The following is a 17,924-nucleotide window of genomic DNA, read 5'->3' as shown; positions in this document are numbered from 1 at the left end:
GGCCAGCTGGGAAAGCCGCAGGCCAGGCCTCCAGTCTGTCTCCCATGTGTCCTGCTGCGGTGCGCTGCCTGTGGGGCCCAGGGCGGGGGAGGGGGGGGGTTACCTGCTTCATGATGAGGCGGGACAGGATGTTCATGACGAACCCCCCCAGGCGGGGGTACATGGTCAGAGACTGGATGACGGTCCTCATGAGCAGCATGGGCAGGGGGCTCTGCTCCATCAGCTGCTGCATCACCACGGCCAGCACCTCCGACGTGTACACGTTCCGCTCCGCAAAGCACAGGTTGGTGGCTGCGAGGAGGCGGAGAGTGGGCCTGTCCTCTCTGCCCGCCCGCCCCCTGGGAGGTGGGAGCCCCACCACCCTCACAGCGCCCCATTATCTGCCCACGCGCGTGGAGACCCAGCCTTCACTTCCTGAAGCTCCAGATGCGAGGGACTTCCTCGCCCAGCGGGTCCCTGCGGGGACACTGCGGCCTGGTCCGTGGAAAGCCTGCCGTCTCGGTCCAAGGTTAAAGACCCGTCCAGCTCCCGGGAGCCCCACGCCGGGCAGAGCGGGCAGACCTTGGCCCTTTTTCTTTGGGGACAACCCATGGAAAGGCTGGGGCAGGAAAGACAGGTTGCCAAAGCCTGGGGGCCCATTCTGGCTGGCCGCCCCCCGCCCCCCCGAGAGGGAAGGCAGCTTTGACTCCTGTAAGCCTCCTCATAGGAGAGACGCCCTCCACCAGCAGGCTGCCCACTCCCCGTCCTGACCGGGGCACAGGGCGTTTGTGCTGGTGCTGGAGGGATCCCAGGCCTGGGGCCACGTGGGGGACACGGTCCACAGAATAAGGGAGGAAGGAGCAGGAGAGGAAGCGTGGGCACACAGAGAGCTCCCCAGCTCAGCACCCAGTGCGAGGAAGGGCTCCAGGAGGGTGGGCCCAGTATGGACATCCATGAAGGCAGGCAGGCCTTGGGGTCCGTTCCCTCAGGAATGGGTTGTGGCACCCCAAAAACAGCAGGCTTGGCAGTGCTCTGATCCACTGTGCTGATGGGGAGACCCCAGGAACTGCCTCTGAACCCCTTCTTCCCCAAACACCACTTGCCATGTGAGTCTGTCAACCAGGAAGTCTTTATTGAGCCAGAAGAGAGGCCCCCAATCCTTGAGAGGCTAATGGAGAACAGGGGTGGGTGCCTATGAGGAATGAGGGGCTCCCATAAGGACCGGGGGGCAGATGGAAGGCATTCCAGGAGTACAGGCAGGGAGGAGACTGGACGGCAGTAGGGCAGGCATCTGGACCAGAGGACAGTGTAGAAGGGAAGGACAGTGTAGAAGCCATAGTGAACCTACCAGAAACCAAGAATGCTCCTCCTCCTGCCTTCTAGGCTCCTGCCTGCTCTGCCTGCAAGGGTCCACAACCAGCCCTGTCCTCGCTCCCCCTCTGTTCCAGTCTCCTCCTGGGCCTCCCACCCAGCCCTCTCATCCGCCCTCCAGAGCAGCCTGAGGGGTTTTTAAGGAGCTTGCTCTGAGCCCGTACCTCCCAGAGGCCCTCCAGAGATCAAGTCCAGTCTCCCGCTGTGGCCTATGAACCGCCATGTGGATGGGGCCCAGGCACCGTTTTCCTAATGCTTCCAGCCTGACCTCCTGACTAGGCCCCTTCCCCTAAACCACAAGACCTAACCAGCTTTACCTCTGCAGAACCAGGCCATGCCAGCACACCTCTTGGCCTCCGCGAATATTCTTGCTTTCTCTGGAATCATCATCTCCCTTGCTACCTCACCCCTACTCATCCTTCTGCAGTTTCTGTTCAGGTGTCCTCTGGGGGCTCCCGTCACAGCCCTGCTCACTGTGGAACGCTAAGGTCCGGGGACAGACCGTGAGTGCCTGAAGGAGGACAGGGCTGTCCCCGTCCAGCACTGCCCAGCACAAGGCTGAGCAGAGGTGCCCTGTGAGTTGTCTTAACTGCTGCACCAGGTCACTGGGGGCAGGTCCAGTTATAAACCCACCACAGAAAGAGGGTGGTTTAAAGGGGAGTGAGGGGCGCCTGGGTGGCTCAGTTAAGCGTCCGACTTCGGCTCAGGTCATGATCTCGCGGTTCATGTGTTTGAGCCCCGTGTTGGGCTCTGTGCTGACAGCTCAGCCCCTGGAGCCTGCTTCGGATTCTGTGTCTTTCTCTCTCTCTGACCCTCCCCTGCTCATGCTGTCTCTCTCTCTCAGAAATAAATAAAACTTAAAAAAAAAAAAACAAAACACCCTGGAAAAAAAAAGGGGGGAAGTGAATGCCATGAGTGAATGCTTGTTCCGGGGCGGCTCAGTGGTTAGGCGACCGACCAGCTCAGGTCATGATCTCACGGCTCGTGAGTTAGAGCCCCACATTGGGCTCTCTGTGGTCAGCACAGGGCCTGCTTCAGAATCTCTGTCCCCCACCCCTCTCTATCCCTTCCTTGGTCGTGCTCTCTGTCTCTCTCTCAAAAATAAACATTTAAAAAGAAATAGATAAATTTAAAAAGGACAGGCCTTGATGACATCTCCAGGGACCTGGCCACTGGCCACCTGAGCGACCTGCGACAAGGCTCTTTTTCTCCTGGGGACTAGATCTGGGTCTGTGAATGGGGTTAGTGGGGTGGTGGGGGTCTGTGAATCCCCTCAAATTGTACGCAAAACCGTGTGAGCGTATGGTCCTTGGGAGCAGACATGTAGCTTCCCCGACATCATCAGAGGGGCTACCGTGTGTAAAAAGGCCACTCCCAGGGGTGCCTGGCTGGCTCAGTCACAGGGGCATGTGACTCTTCATCTCTTTATCTCGGGGCTCTGAGTCTGAGCACCACGCTGGGTGCAGAGATTACTTACATAAACAAACTTAAAAAAAAAACAAAACACAGAAGGCCACTCTGGATGCTGAGCTTCAAGAGCCTTTTCACGTTACTGTTCTTTCAGCTTGCTCAGTGCTGCTCAGGAAGCCTTAGCGCCTCCTCGGTTGTGGCGTGGGTTTGAAATTTCCGTAAGCTCCTCTCTTGACCTAAAAGATTCTGACAGAACTTGCTGAGGAAGGCTAGGAAAAAGGCAGTCTTTGCAGAAGCTACTTGAGGCCAGACGTGAAAGTAGGTGGCCAGGGGAAGACCCCCTCCCTGCTCTTAAAGGAAAGAGTCCAAGACGCGTCTTCTGAGTGGAGTGGGCGACACTAAGGGCCTCCCCCTTGGTGGGAAAGCAGGGTTTCTGGACCAGACACCTCCCTCGGGGAGGAGCGGGGGCAGGTAGTGCTGAGGAGAGCTGACAGACGGAAGTCTTCCTATGGGAGGGGGCCTGAGACCCAGGGTGCCATGCACGGGAGGAACTGGCAGAGCTGGATTCCGACTCGGGTCTACCGGACATCGGATCCTACTACTACCACTGAGCTGTGTGTGGCCCTGAGCAAGTCACTCAATCTCTCCGGAACCTCCGTTTCCTCGTCTAGAACACGGACGTCGGCATACTCACCAGGCACCGGGCTGCGTGCACGGGTGGGCAGGCCCGCGGGGCGCTGAGGATGGCTGGGCTCAGTCTAAGTGCTCACTAAGTGGTGACGGCAGCCATCGTGGAACTGCTGATGGTGGGGGGCCGGCCAGCCTGTCCCCAAGCCCCTGCCCTGGGGGCACATTCTCCTGCCTCAACCGGAGCTCAAGAGCCCAGACAGGACAGTGCACCTACTCCTCGTCCAACAACCGCCCTGGTGCGCTCCATCTGCTCTGCCCCTGCTCTGGCCGCACCTCTGCCCCTGCTCGGCTTCCTTCATTCCTCAGGCCAGGCCTGGGAAGGGAGGGCTACTCTGTGCCAGCGCATAGTGGATGCGCCAGTTGCTTGGATGGAGGGAGGGAGGGAGGAAGGAGGGNGGGGGGAGGAAGGGGGCTGGGCATCCAGAGCGGAGATGGGGCTGCAGGTGGTACAATCTCCAACTTGGCGGATTCCAGCGGGGACATGTGGGTGACTGGCTCTTCCCCAGGTCCGCAGCAGCCACGCCACTTGGGGGGGCGGGGAGTGGGGGGAGCGCCTCACCTTTGATGATGGACTTCATGTCACACTTCACCGAGTCAATGTTGTGCAATGCGATCAGAAGCTCTCCAGGGTTCAGCGGGGACAAGGCCGAGTTCCCTTCCCCTGCAGCAGGCGGGAGTGGGAGCGGGGAGGGGAAGGAGACCGTGTGCAAGCGGAAGGAACAGCTGGGCTCCCCAGATCAGGGGCGTGGTGAACGGGGGTGAGGCACCTCTGCTTCGATGGGACTGGGAGGACCCAGGGCTAGAGCAGGGGAGGACAACGGACTAAATGCCACCCCTTCTGGGAAGCCCTCCTTCACAGCCCAAGGCCTTCACCTTGCTCTCCTCCTCCCCTCAATGGGTTCCTTCCCCCCTTAGGGCAACATCTCATGTGGTCGAGCAGCTTTTCTCCCTCCTCCCCAGGCCGTGCACGCAGGAGGGCAGGAGCCCAGCCCAGACAGTCCCTGGACAGGACAGGCTGCGCCAGGCAGTGGGCTCACTGACAGGCTCCGAGGCAGTGCTGTGCAAGGGTCCCGGACGCTCTTGCGTGTGGGTTTAAATCTCCGTGTTGTGTGCGCAACAGCCAGCCTCCATTCCCTCCCTAGCACCGGCCGCTGGGGGGAGGGCAGAGGAGGTCGTCCTTCAAGCCCGGGGGGCCTCTCCCCTGGGAGCTCTACTTCCTTTCTTTCTGACCACGTCCAAGACGCCACCTACCGTGCTGGGTGCCCAGCAGGCGGTTGAAGACCTCTTTCACCACAATGGGGTTGAGTTTGATGAGCTTTGGCAGGGCCTGGATCACTTCTTTCTGCAGGCAGAGGGCAGGGAGGCGGGTCAGGTGCCCTCCATCCCAAATGCTGGCCCTGGGGAGGTGAGGAGGTGCTCCGGCCTCACCACACCCACGGACACTCCCCTCCTCTCGCTCCCCCTGCTCCCGCGGGGCTGAGCTGTGTCTCCAAGTCACACTGGACCTGACTCAGCCCCAGCTCATCGCTCCCCATCTGAGGCCTCCTTGTGTCACACGCCCTGCGACCCCTGCAAGGGACGATGTGGTCATCATCTCTACACACGAGAAGACTGAGGCCCGCTAGGGCCCCGCATCCTGTTGGGAACAAGACCCAAGCAGGGGAAGCATGTACGTAGGCCTTGGGACGGCCGTGTGCATGGGGGGGAGGGGAGCACCGCGATCCTCACTTGACAGGAGGAAACCGAAGTGCAGAGAAGGGGGCGGCTTGCTTAAGGTCACAGAGGATGAAGCAGAGTTGAGACTGACCCCTAGTGTGAGGAGCCCTGGGCTGGAGCCACAAGCATCTGACGTGGTGGCGCCAGCCTCCCCGCCATCCCTGCCCTGCCGTGTCTTCATCCGCGGGGGCACCCGGACACCCCGCTCCATACCTTCTCCAGTCCATTGAGCACAGGGATGAGGAAGCGGACATCCGGCAAGCGCTTGTGGTAGAGATCCCGGACCCGCTTCACCAGCTCCGGGGAGGGCGGCACTGTGGGCAGAGGCAGCAGGGGCATGGGGGGGGGGTAAGCGCGGAGGGGAAGGTGACACAGGGCGGCCGTGTGCGAGGGGAGGGACGGCCCACTCCGCTTCAGAGCAGGAATCTTTGGCCGTTGGTTTCTCAAATGCATTTGGCAAAATATCTCGCAGCTCTGACCCTCAGGTCTTGGGAAGGGGGAGCAGGAAGGGTCTAGGACATGGAGGAGGAGAAGGATGAAAGGTGGGGATCCCGGGGGCACCTTTGTCCGTGAGGCTGTGCAGACATCGTGTGACCAGTGTCTCTGCCCCCTTGGGACAGTTTTCTACCAGCAGGAGCAGCTCTGGGGAGTTCATGCCCATTCCTCGGATCTAGAGGGAGAGAGAGGGGTGGCAGGCTGGGGAAGGGGCTGGGTGATGGGGGACGGCGAGGGGGCCCAGGAGGAGAGCTTGGGGCGGCCCAGGTGTCAGAGGCAGGGTGGCTGGGGGGGGTGTCGGGACTCTGGGGCAAGAACTGGGGACAGAAAGAGATCTTAAAAGTCGTTAACTGAACTGTGATAATCATCATTTTGCAACACACACACAGAAGCATTGTTTTACACCTCATGCTAACACAATGCTATGGGCCCATTTTACCTCAGTGACCGGTGTTGGGNNNGAAGAACTGGGGGAAATGTGGGGGAGGGGGGAGGCGTAGGGGGGCAGCATCTGGGCTGCTTCTACCCCCATCTCACAGGCTACAGACTTGCCGCGGCCCCCAAGCCTTCGCCAGTGCTGGCTGCTGATTAGCAGGCCGGGCCCTTTCTCGCTGTCGCCTCTGACCTAACCCGCCCTCTAATGCCCAACCTGCCCTCCAATTCCTCCGGGAAGACTTCCCAGGCTTCTAAAGGCATCCGTGAGTGCCAGCGCCCCCGCGCAGCGGCTGGCTCAGATCCGGGCTGTCTGCAGCCCGCCCCAACCTCGGAAGCAACAAATGCAGGGAATGCACGCCCGGCTTCAAGGGCTCACGCCTTCCTCTGCCAATAAACGTTCATAATGATCTGGGAACTGGCAGCCCCTGCCTCCAGAAGTTCACTTTGAAAACCGAAGAAGCTGCTTCCTCCTGGCCAGCCACTATTATCCCTGAGCTCCAGGTGAGGAGCCTGAGGAGCCGGCTGAATGTGAGCGGCTATTTGGGAATTAGCATTACTGTACCCCCTCCTTTTGTTTATGTTAGAAATTTTCCATAATAAAAAAATCCATCAGGGACAGAGATACACACAAAAGTGGTTTCAAATCCAGCTGCAAACTGGAAGGGCAGGCACTGGAACTGCTTCTCCTGGGGGTGGTGTGTGGCTGGGGAGACAGGAGGGAGGGGCTCGTGTGCCGACAAGGACAGGCTGCCGCAGGCAGGGCAGGGGAGGGCCAGCGCGTACTCGGTACCAGTGACACAGATGGCTGCGTGCACCAGGTCCCGGGCTCCCTGTGCAGCAAGCTCAGGACGGACTTATCCTCACTATTCTTCCTGAAGAGGGGTCAGTTTGCAGAGCGGGAAAGGGAGAGGCAGAATGCGAATCCAGGTCTGTCCAGCTCCAGGCCGGTACCTGCAGGGCTGCCCTGCTGTCCCTTCACTGGCGGCTGGGCCATGGGCGCCGCCCCCACGCTACGGAGCCGCTCAGCCAGGAGCGGCGACCGCTAGTGCGCTAGTGCTCAGCACATGCCGAGGTGGAGACTCCGGGAGAAGGGCTGGGCGTGGGGCCTCAGCCCTGCCCTTGGGTGGGCAGAGCCTGGCGGGCTTGGGGGCCTCACCGGCTGCTCGATGACCCTCAGCACCGTCCGCTTGATGTCAGCGATGGCCTCAGTGTACACGGCTGCCAGTTCGTGGATCAGCTTGTGGTTCTGAGGCAGGAGGGCCAGGTAGAGGTACAGACACTGCTTTACTGTCTCCTCAGTCCAGGGCGCTGCCACCTCTGATAGAGCAGGGGGTGGGGATCAGGGACCACTCTCCAGCCAACCACCTCCCGCCCTCAGTGTCTGTCCCTTCTTGGGGGTGGGGGGGTGGCACAGAAGGGAGGAGGGCCCGGGAAGCAATCTGTTCTAGGGCAGGAAGCCAATCATCAGGGAAATGGGGTGGGACCAGGACTGTTCCCCTTTGAGAAACATCTGCACCGGAAGTCCCACCTTGTCTCTGACCATCATTCCACCACAGAGCCGAAGGGATCTTTCCAAAGTGAAGCTCCGACCCCACCCCTCTCTCGCTCGGCGTTCCCAGGACAAGTCCCCAGCGCCTCCCCTTGCTCTACTTGCCAGAGGATGTACAGGGCGGCCCCCGGCCCTAGGCTCTGGCCACATCCTACTTCTGACAGCCCCTCAGAGCCCCCCAAGTCCCTGTGCACACATCGCTCCTGTGCGTGCAGTGCTGCTGCTGCCCACCTCCTCTCTATCTCATCCTTTGGGCCTCAAGCAATAGTGTCTCTCCTCGGAAGTCCTCAGGGCACTGGGCTGTGTAGGGGCCCCTATTCTCCCAGAAGGACCTGTGCTTCCTGTCACAACCTGAACCTTACAGTTTTTTTTAAAATTTATTCTAAGTACGGGCGCCTGGGTGGCTCAGTTGGTTAAGCATCTCACTCTTGGTTTCAGCTCAGATCATGATCTCATGGTTCATGAGGTCGAGCCTTACCGTCTACTTGGGATTCTCTCTCCCTCTCTCTGCCCCTCCCCCGTTCATGCTTGTGCTCTCTTTCTCTCTAAACAAATACATACCCTTAAAATTTTTATTTTAAGTAAGCTCTACATCCACCGTGGGCCTTAAACTCACGACTCCTAGATCGAGAGTCTCATGCTCCACTAACTGATCCACCCAGGCACCCCTGAACCTTTCAGTTTAATGGTCCAGGGGCCTGGGCCTCCCCATCTGTAATTCTGGGGGAGCCGGGGCTTTGCTGAAGGAACAGGCCCGTGATGACCTGTCTGGCCTTCCCAGAGCGCCATCGCAGGCTAGCCCTCCTTGTCCTCTGGCTCTCAGCCCAGCCACGCCCTGCTCCAGGGCGCTCTCCCTGACCCTGGCTGGGGTCAGACGCCCCTCTTCCTGCAGCCCCCAGGACTGCTCGTTCTGGTTCTTACTGCCTGGCTGTCTTCCCTAGTAGGCTGAACAGCGCTCAGTTCCCACCCGGCTCTGTTCCCAGGGCCCAGCCTGGAGCCTGCAGTTCAGCAGGTGCTCAACACGCATCTGATGAAGCCGCGGCAAACCTGTATCCTTGTCGGCTCCAAAGAGCACAGATGGCGGGTTGGGGTGGACCAGGAGCTGCAGGTAGTTGAGGGCAAATTTCTCCACATACTCTCGGAGCTGCTCCTTCTCGTACATGCGTTTGATGAAGAGCAGGGCCTGGGAACGCACCTGAGGAGACGGTGGGCGGGGGGGACCGCTGTACTGAGCCTGGCAGTGCCGGTGGGAAAACAAGCCCAAGACCGAGAAGGGCCTAACCTCCCTCAGTTACCTGTGCCCCAGGCTGCTCACCGGTGTGGAAGAGACGTTTCCTGGCTCAGGTCAGGGCCCGGCATCAGCCCTCCATCTACCTACCCAGCCCTCTCTCTTTCTGTTTCTTGCCTTGCTCGCTACACTCCAACCAGAATGAGCTTCCTCAGTTCCTCAAAAGTGACAGCGTTCTCCCTGGCTTTGAGACTTGGCACAAAAGGTTCTCGCTGCCCAGAATGCTCGTCATTGGCCCGATTTTACTCGGACACTGCCTGTGGGGAGCCCTGAGGGCAGGGACTGTTCTCAGGCACTGCTCTGTCCCCAGCAGTACCGAAGGGCCGAGGCAGAGTCTACAGTGAGGGTGTGCTCAATGGATGGACACAGGACCCCAGGAAAGGAACTGACGAAACACCGGTTGGAGCAGGAACGAGTCAGGGGCCCTCTCAATCGTACGCATACACACACCTTCTTTCCTCTGTTCAGTTACACCTAGCTGCTTAGATTTCAGGCTCACCTGCTCCCTCCTGCAGAAGCCTTAACGCCCGCCCCTGCCCATCCCCCCATCAGGTAGGCCAGGCCCCGCCCCAGGACGCCCACAGCTGCCTGTGCTGCTCTAATGCCACTCTGCTCCATGAGCGGTGTCCTTGCCGGAGCCGATGAGCGGCTCCTCTCCTGCCAGCACCCCCACTAGGTCCCAGCATAGCAGCAAGCCTTAAAAGGGGCTCCCCAACACAGGTGGCGTTAAGAGGGAGAATGGGACCCTTCCAGGGAGGAGGGGTGTGTAAATACGTGTGTATAACTAAGCAGCCTCGTGCCACTACACACGGAAGCCTAGCCACCAGCAACACACTACTGCAGGAAGGGGGCCAGGCCCAGGCAGGACCTTCAGGCGGAATGTGGAAGAGGCCGGGCCGGCGCCTCAGGACACAGGGAGGGCTGAGTGCAGCCCCGCTCTGGGTGGCAGGGATCACCTTGTCCTTCTCGTGGGAGCTGAGGTCGAGCAGAACATGCAGGTACTGGAACTGGCGGGCCGGGCGCTTGAAGATCAGGTCTCGGAGAGTGGACATGCCCAGATAAGTGCGACTCTGTGGCAGGAGGGAGGGAAAGCGGGCTGGACGCGCCGCAGCATGCCGGAGGGACAGCCCCCCGCAGATCCAACCCTGGCTGGAAAAGGACCCGGTCCCTCACAGACTCCCCTGCCACCAGGTCTAGGCTGTGTGCCCCGTCTCTCCAGGTCCCTGTCCCCACCTCCAGCAGGCACCTATCGAGGTGCGAGGTGCTGGGGGCTCCTCACCTCATCCTCGCAGTACTTGCGAATCACCTCCAGGGCGCTCTCGGTGATCAGCGGCGCCTCCAGCACCACCTTAGTGAAGACCCTGCCGGGGAGGAAGGGAGGGGAGGGGCTGCAGAGAAGCTTCCCGGTCCTGCTGGAGCTGAGCGGGCAGGGCTGCCCCTCACACACAGCTTGCCCAACCCCCTGGCTACCGAGCTCTCGAGGTAAACGGAGCAGGATTCGAACGCTGCCAGCTGGGCAACCTACCTCTCTGGAAGTCGGTTTCTCCCTTCTGCCAAACGAGGATTCCTAACATTACTCATTTACCACAGTAATGGAAGGCAGGGGAATGATGGGGACTGGGGATGGGGACTGCCTTACAGATGTGGTGGCCAAAAGTGGCTGCTTTGAGGTGACCCTGAGTTGACATTGCGAGGGGGAGAAAGAGCCACCCATGGCGGGTGGGGGGAGAGCATTCCGGGTACAGAAGCAGGAACTGCTAAGTCCTGAACTTGGCATGTTCAAAAGTCAGAAACAAGGCGAGTGTGGCTACGGTTTGGGGGCGGTGAGGAGTAGGGGGCAGAGAAAGAAGGAAGGAGGTTGGTGGGAATTGGATCACGCAGGTCTCATGAGGCACAGAAAAAAGGCTGCATTTTATCCCAAGGGCAACAGAGAATCATGGAGGGTTTTTAGTGGGTAAATCACAAGAGCGTATTTACATTATAAAATGTCAGCCGGGCTGCTGTGTGGAGAAGGGACAGATAAGCAGGAGGTGGAGGACAAGGAGGAAGCTACAGAAGCAATTCAGGTGAGAGAGACGGGGCTGGAGAGAGGGCCACCTCCGGTACAAGCCCCCGAGGCAGGCGCTGCTATTTATAAAAACGGAGGCTCGGAGGGTGAGGCCGCTAGGAGGGCAAGCAGCAGAGCGGAGACGAGCCCAGGGAGCGCGCCTGCCTCGCGCGTGCGGCCAGCAAGCAGGGAGACAAGGAGTCTCGCGATGGGTACCCGGACTCGGGTGGTGACGAGGGAGGTGGTCAGAAACCAGAAAAGGCAGGACCCAGGAGAGCGCAGGGCTGTCTCCCTCACCCATCCTTCTGGTCTGGCTTCTCCTGCAGGCCGGAGAGCAGGCGGATAAGGCAGTCCTCGTACTTGTCCAGGCTGCCCGAGGCACCGGCTGCCAGGTAGGCATTGTACTCCTGGTAGAGCCAGGCGAAGGCCAAGTCCAGGCGGGCCCGCACATCCTCCAGGATGAAGGACAAGACCTCGGCCTTCAGGCCCGAGTCAAACTGTGTCACCAGACTGGCCAGGATCTTTACGCGCACCTGACAGGAGAGCGGGTGGATGTGTTGGCGTGGGGGTGGGCGGTCCCAGGCACCTTGTGGTCGGGTGGTGACTCTTCCTGCTCAGGGATGCCCAGTGCAGACCCAGTGTTAGTGAGAAAGGCCAGCTGGAGAATCGCCGACCCCACAGGCCTCATTTGTGTGGGAGGAAAAACAAGGCGGGGGGGAGGGCTGGGGAGGGCTGGGGTGCGGATCAATCATCACAAAATAAAACTGAGTTTGTAAAAGGCGTGAGTACACAGAAAGAGATCAGAAGGCTTCCCCTAATTTGTACATGGTCACGCCTGAGGAGGGGAGAGCGGAGGCATGTGGAGGCCAAGGAAGACTGACGTGGTACCTCTCTGGCCTGGAAATCTTTTTTTTTTTTTAACAGAGAGAGTACTCTTATGTACTTCTTGGTTATTTAGAATTAAACTTAAAGAAATGGGGAAAAGTCACCTGGCTGAGGTTACAATGCCAGCAAGCGGCAGAGTCAGGATTTCGAGCAGGTGTCTGAGTCGAAGTAAGAACAAGAGCACCATTAACCACCAGGAAGGAAGAACACAGCGGCGCCCTCACGTGCAGGGCTCTCCCGTGCTGCCAGCCCTGTGCTGGGCGAGAGGCGTGCGTGTCCACGCGTTTCTTCCTCCTCACTGTCGCCGCCACCTCCATCTTAAGGAGGGGGACAGAAGCGAGGCATGGAGGCCTGGCGGGCGGCACAGGTGGGACCTGGAGCCAGGGAGCTTTGGGCCTAAGGCCATGTCTTTCCCAGGATCTAAGGCAGGGCAGGGGTGGGGAGGTGGGGGGGGAAGGCGGGGCTGGGGGGGCCAGGCCACCCCGGGGCCGCCCCGCTGCAGGCCACGGCCTTCTCTGCCCGGAGGATCCGCTTCACGGCGCCCAGCTTCATAGCCTCAACCTGGGCGTCGGTCAGAGGCTTCAGCACATCACTCAGACGGAAGATTTTCTTGCGCCCGCCAGCGCCCGCCAGCCTACATGGGGGAGTAGGGACAGGGACATGGTGACTCAAAACATCCTTTCTGGAGCACAGGCCCACCAGGGGCCGGATGGAGACCCCCGTTCCCCCTCCCAGCCCCCACCATGCTGCCTCTCTAACCCTCCTGTGACTCAGCCATGGCAGGGCAGGGCGCAGGGAAGGAGAAAGACGAGGGTGCCGTTCTGTCTCTGTAAAGCGTGTAAAGGGAACGCTTCTAGGAGGCGGCAAGGTGGGAGTGCAGATCTGAATGAGGCGAGGGGACAAGATGCACAACTATCTGGAGGATGGGCTTTCCAGGTGGAGAGAGCAGGAAGCGCCAAGGCCTTCCGGTGGGACCTGCTGCTTCCAGAGGAAGCCTTGCCTGGCCACGCGCGAGGCCGAGGCCGGGGTGACTGCAGGAGGGAGCGAGGGGAAGGGAGAGCTCGGAGCACAGGCCAGGCGTGACCCAGGAAGCACATCAGGGCTGGGGATGGGCAGAGACTGGCTGGCTTTTGTAGTCTGTAAGGGGGATAGCGATGAGGAGAGTGGGAAGACGGCAATCAGAAGCACTTACTACCTGTTAGGAATCAGGCTAAATACTTCATCTCAGAGTCACTTCCAACCTCAAGAGTCACCGAATTTAATCATTAAACCGTCACTGTGAACCCACTTAATTCTCCCTTGACCCTTGGAGAGAGATACTATCATTCCAACTTTAGATCTAAGTAAGGGGCATTTTTACGTAAAAGCAAACGACAGTTAAGGCTTGGTGGCTATGGCACTGACTCAGGAATCAGACAGATTGTCGTCCAGCCCCACCAGTTCACCTGTGTCTGTCTCTAACACACGTGCGAGCACACACGTGTGCATGCCGGCACCAAGCACCAGGCCCCCAGTCCTGCACCTCCACAGACCAGGGAACTCACCGGGGCTGCGTGACAGGGATGATGGGCTCTGGCCTCCTCTTGGCCTGGGGTGCCTCTTCCTCCAGAGCAGACATGGAGCTCAAGGAGCCCACCACCGAGATGGCCTGGCCCTGAGCCGACAGGCGTCGCTTAATCAGGACACTCTCAGGCTTCACCACTTTTTCCTCCTTGGGCTCCTCCTTGCACTGCTTGGTCTGCTCCACACCTGAGAGGGGGGTGAGCACACGGGCTTCAGGAATGTCCCACCCACCTGTTCCCACCCAAGGACCTCCTGTGTGCTGGGCTCTATTTTAAGCCTTGTATAAATCTGCAAAACACCATTCTAGAACAGGCACACTTTTCATTCCCATTTGGCAATACAACCCAGGCTCAAACTAGAAATGCCATTTACTGCTGGTGAGAGTTTCAAACGGCACAGCCGCTTTGGAACCGATGGGCGGTTTCTAATAGCACCGCATGCACCCTAACCTATGACCCGACAATCCCACTCCTCGGTATGGATACTCTAGGAGAATGAGAGCGTGCGTAGACCAAACACACACACCAACTACGCTCAAACACACAAGAAAGCTCCACTCCCCTCTCCCCAGCCCAAACAACCGACCAAAAACACTTGTACACAAACATCCATACAGCTTCATTCACAGCGGCCAGAAGCTGGACACGAGCCCCAAGCCCATCAACAGGAGCGCGGACAGATAGGTGAGGGCCCAGGCGTGGAAGCAAATACTACTGTGCAACCCAAACGAACTGCTGGGCCCCACGACAACATGGACGCAGCTCTCAGCAACTTATGTCAGGCGGGAGCCACACTCTCTATGATTCCATTTTATGTGAAATTCAGGACTAGGAAAAATTAATCTATGGAGACAGGAATCAGAAGAGTGATGATCTCAGGAAGCGGGATGTCGGAGTGCTGACTGGTGGGAGCAGGAAGGAATGTCCTGGAGTGGTGGAAACGGTCCCTATCTATATCTGGACGGTGACTACACCGGGATGTTCACTTTATGAAAATCCATGAAGATGTACAGTTCAGAGCTGTGTCTCTCTGTACATAATCGATACCTCACTAGGACTGTTAATGTAGGAAAACACCTGAGTCTCAGAGAGGTTAAGTAACGTGACCAAAGTTACACAGCTATTCAGCACCTGAGGCAGTCTGGCTCGACTCAGACCTCACACCCAGGTCTGCGGGATTCAAAGCCCAGGGCCTGAAAATCTCAAGCACTCCATGTTCTATGGGACTTGTTGACTGTGTACAGCTGACGTCTCCTGTGAGTTTCATTTGTACCACCACCAAGGAGCTCCTCCAGCAAGGAGAGGCCGGCACCCACAGTGCCAACCCCTGCCCAGGTCAGCTCCGCACGACACTCACCTGGCCCCAGTCCCGCAGCCGTCATCTGTGTGGCCATGAGCCGAGCCAGGTGCTTGATCTGGGCTTCGGTGCCTGCTGACTCCACCGGGGTGTAGATGGCTTGGAAGGAGGCGGGCATGGCCTCGGGCAGGTACACCATGCTGATGAGGACCTGCAAGACGTCCAGGGAGAGGGGCCCTCCTTACCGACGCGACAAGCATCTGCTCCACGCCCAGGCCAAGGCTGGGCAAAGGAAAGTGACTAACACAGTCCTGGGCCTGCTCTCAGGGGGCTCAGACTCCCAGGGAAGTCAGAGAGAAAACGAGCAAAGATGCAGCATCGTGCACGAGCGAGGGAAGTAGTGGGTGCCATGAGACACCTCAGGGCCAGGGGTGGCTTTGGCTCCCTGGGGAAGCGGCACCTAGGCTGAGCCCTGAGAGGAGGGCAAGTTCCAGACGGGCACAGAGGGACATCTCTCAGTGGCAGGGGGTGTGTATTCCAGGTACAGGAGCAGCAGAATCCCGCCCAGAGACTGGAAGTTCCATGAAGAATGTTATATGAACCAGAAATTGACTTTAAGAAAATCCACCAGGGCACCTGGGAGGCTCAGTTGATCTAGCATCTGACTCTAGATTTCGGCTCAGGTCATGATCTCACGGAACGTGAGTTTGGAGTTTGAGCCCCAGATCAGGCTTTCCGCTGACAGCACAGAGCCAGCTTGGGATTCGCAGTCTCCCTTTCTCTCTGCCCGTCACCTGTGTGCGCGCATGATCGTTCCCTCTCTCTCCCTCTCTCAAAAATAAATATTTGAAAAAATAGGTTAAAGAAAAATCCAAATCCTAACAAGAGCTCGTCCATTTTGGTCAGGAGCTGGTAACAAAAGGTAACGTGAAACTCCCTACATGCTTAGAAGTTTAAATGTATTCCCGAAATAATAAGATGATTAGAACAGAGAGATACTGAAACAACTACAAATCAAAGCCTGTGGGATGCAGCTAAACTGTTACTTAAATGGAAAATCAATCCTTAACTGTTTGGGGGCGGAGGGAAGATGGCTGAAAACTTTTAACCCAAGCATTTAACTTAAAACTCGAGGGGGTAAAATATTCAAGGGAAGCAGCAGGAAAGAAAGAAAGACAAGAGCAATGAAACCAAAAAGGTTACACAAGAGTATCAACAAAAGTTCAGAGCCAGTTCTTTGAAATGACTGAAAACAAGCAAACTGATGAGCGACAACAGAGAGTAGGAAGACGTCAGGGACCAAAACGCTACATGCGCCTGACAAACGGCGCACGTACTACCAAAGTAAAAGACTCCTGTGAAGAGCTTTCAGCCGATAATTTCAAAAGGACAACTTCCCAGATGTGAAGGGGACAGACGGGGCACACCGACTCAACGGAAGCATAATCAGGCAGAGCCCAAGACGAGCTGCCTTCGAATCTTATCTAGAAGGAAATGGGGAGCCCTGGCGGGGGCTGGAGCAGGGAGCCAGGGGAGCGGCGGGTCCCGCACTTCAGGAAGATGCCCCTGGCTGCGGCAGGGAGCGTGGAAGCCAGAGCCAGGGACCAGCAGGTAGTACCTGGGCCAGGCAGGGGTGGGGGTGGGGGAGGTGATGGAGAAGACGGGGAAGGGCTGGAGGAAAGGCAAAGAGCTTAACTCCCAGTTTCGTGGGCTGGGAACCGGGAGGCCGGTGTGCCAGGAACCAGAGGGGGCCGCGGGCCCGGGGAGGAGCACAGGGAGACACTGTGCCAGTTCAGTCCTGACGTGACGGGTCTGCGGGGCCTGTGGAGCACGTGAGGGAGAACGATGCGCAGGCCTGGAGCTCGCCAGAGAGATCTCAGTGCGGCAGAGAACTCCCTCTCGCTACCCTGGTGACAAAAATTCCATCCATGCCCCCAACAACGAAGCCTCCTGGAGCCTCTGGGCAGAGAGCAGGGAAGGCTGGGGGGGGCCGCAGGAGCCCCCGACAGAAAGCTCCCCGCGCCGCTACAGCCTGAGGACTGAGGGGAGACACGCACCCCTGCCCCCGTCAACTCCAACCAGCAGTTCTTCCAGAGTGGAGCAAACAAGTCATGGGGTTCGCTCCCCAGTTCATAAACCCTCCAGAGGAGAGGAGAGAGCGAGAGGGGATGGGTTTGGATGGGGACTCAGACTACCCCGGGAGGGACTGCTGGGGATGGTGACAGGGAGCTCCCAAAGGAGAAAAGATCAGAGAAAAGTCCATCCAAGGTTGAGAGGGCCCATGGGACTAAGGCATCTGGGGGAGGGGCAGCGCGCAGCGGAAGGGTAGGGAAAGACTAAGCCGCCCTCCCCGCCCTGTGGGAAACGGCCCCCACCCATCCTCACCAGATTGGCCACGTTGTCAGGTGTCAGTAGAGGCTGCAGGAACTCGGCCGTGATGTCCGTGTCTGACTGGCCTGAGATCTGGGCTGAGGCCTTCGAGGTCCCCGACGGGCCCGGCTCCAAGTCCTTGTCCTCGTCGTCTTCCCCCAGGTTGGGCTCTAGGAGAGGGAAGGAGAGGAGATGCTGGTGCTAGAGCGAGCAGTGGGCCCTCCCTCCGCCCAGGGGGCCCGGGGGTCCCTGCCTCCAGGTGGCTGCGGCACCACATGACCCTGTGGAACCACCTGCCTCTCTTTAGGTCTCATCCTCCTCATCTGGGAAATGGGAATAAGCCACACCAGCCCAGCCGATCACACTAAACTCCAAGATGAAAAGGTTAACTAATAATTTCACCGAGCTTGTTTATTTTATTTTATTTTTTAAACATTTTTAATGTTTTATTTATTTCTAAGAGAGAGAGAGAGAGACACGGTGTGAACAGGGGAGGGTCAGAGAGAGAGGGAGACACAGAATCTGAAACAGGCTCCAGGCTCTGAGTTGGCAGTCAGCACAGAGCCCGACGCGGGGCTCGAACCCACAAACTGTGGGATCGCGACCTGAACCAAAGTTGGACACTTAACCAACTGAGCCACCCAGGTGCCTCTCACCGAGCTTGTTTAAAACCCTCTATCTTTGGAGGTGGCTTGGCCAGTGGGGCGTCCGACTTTGCCTCACAACCCTATAGTCAAGCATGGCTGCGCTCTACTGACGGAGACTGCCAGGTGCCGCTGTTATGTGGCCTTTTAAAAAAAAAGTCTGCAACAGCGTTAACAAAAAGCTGA

General features: G+C 58.5%; 1 protein-coding gene across 2 annotated transcripts in view; it reads right to left on the bottom strand.

Moving 5' to 3' along the window:
- SYMPK (symplekin scaffold protein) overlaps positions 1-17,924 on the bottom strand; it is a 35,784-nt gene that overhangs the window by 2,171 nt on the left and 15,689 nt on the right. Inside the window, exons 10-24 of one of the 2 annotated variants that reach the window (XM_077746999.1) lie at positions 17,110-17,264; positions 14,785-14,935; positions 13,410-13,614; positions 12,352-12,499; positions 11,970-12,026; positions 11,278-11,513; positions 10,213-10,294; positions 9,890-10,003; positions 8,693-8,840; positions 7,253-7,413; positions 5,728-5,836; positions 5,380-5,480; positions 4,702-4,792; positions 4,010-4,111; positions 104-291 (exon numbers count right to left, since the gene is read on the bottom strand). In XM_077746999.1, coding sequence (XP_077603125.1) covers positions 104-291; positions 4,010-4,111; positions 4,702-4,792; positions 5,380-5,480; positions 5,728-5,836; positions 7,253-7,413; positions 8,693-8,840; positions 9,890-10,003; positions 10,213-10,294; positions 11,278-11,513; positions 11,970-12,026; positions 12,352-12,499; positions 13,410-13,614; positions 14,785-14,935; positions 17,110-17,264 — 2,048 coding nt within the window. Of the gene's footprint in view, positions 1-103; positions 292-4,009; positions 4,112-4,701; positions 4,793-5,379; positions 5,481-5,727; positions 5,837-7,252; positions 7,414-8,692; positions 8,841-9,889; positions 10,004-10,212; positions 10,295-11,277; positions 11,517-11,969; positions 12,027-12,351; positions 12,500-13,409; positions 13,615-14,784; positions 14,936-17,109; positions 17,265-17,924 lie in introns of both variants that reach the window. The other variant, XM_077747000.1, reaches the window with a different exon arrangement.

Source organism: Crocuta crocuta, unplaced genomic scaffold (genome assembly GCF_008692635.1).
Source record: "Crocuta crocuta isolate KB4526 unplaced genomic scaffold, BGI_CrCroc_1.0 scaffold334, whole genome shotgun sequence".
Taxonomy (NCBI): domain Eukaryota; kingdom Metazoa; phylum Chordata; class Mammalia; order Carnivora; family Hyaenidae; genus Crocuta; species Crocuta crocuta.
The sequence above is the reverse complement of the archived record's forward strand: the minus strand, read 5'-3'. Positions and strand labels throughout refer to the sequence as shown.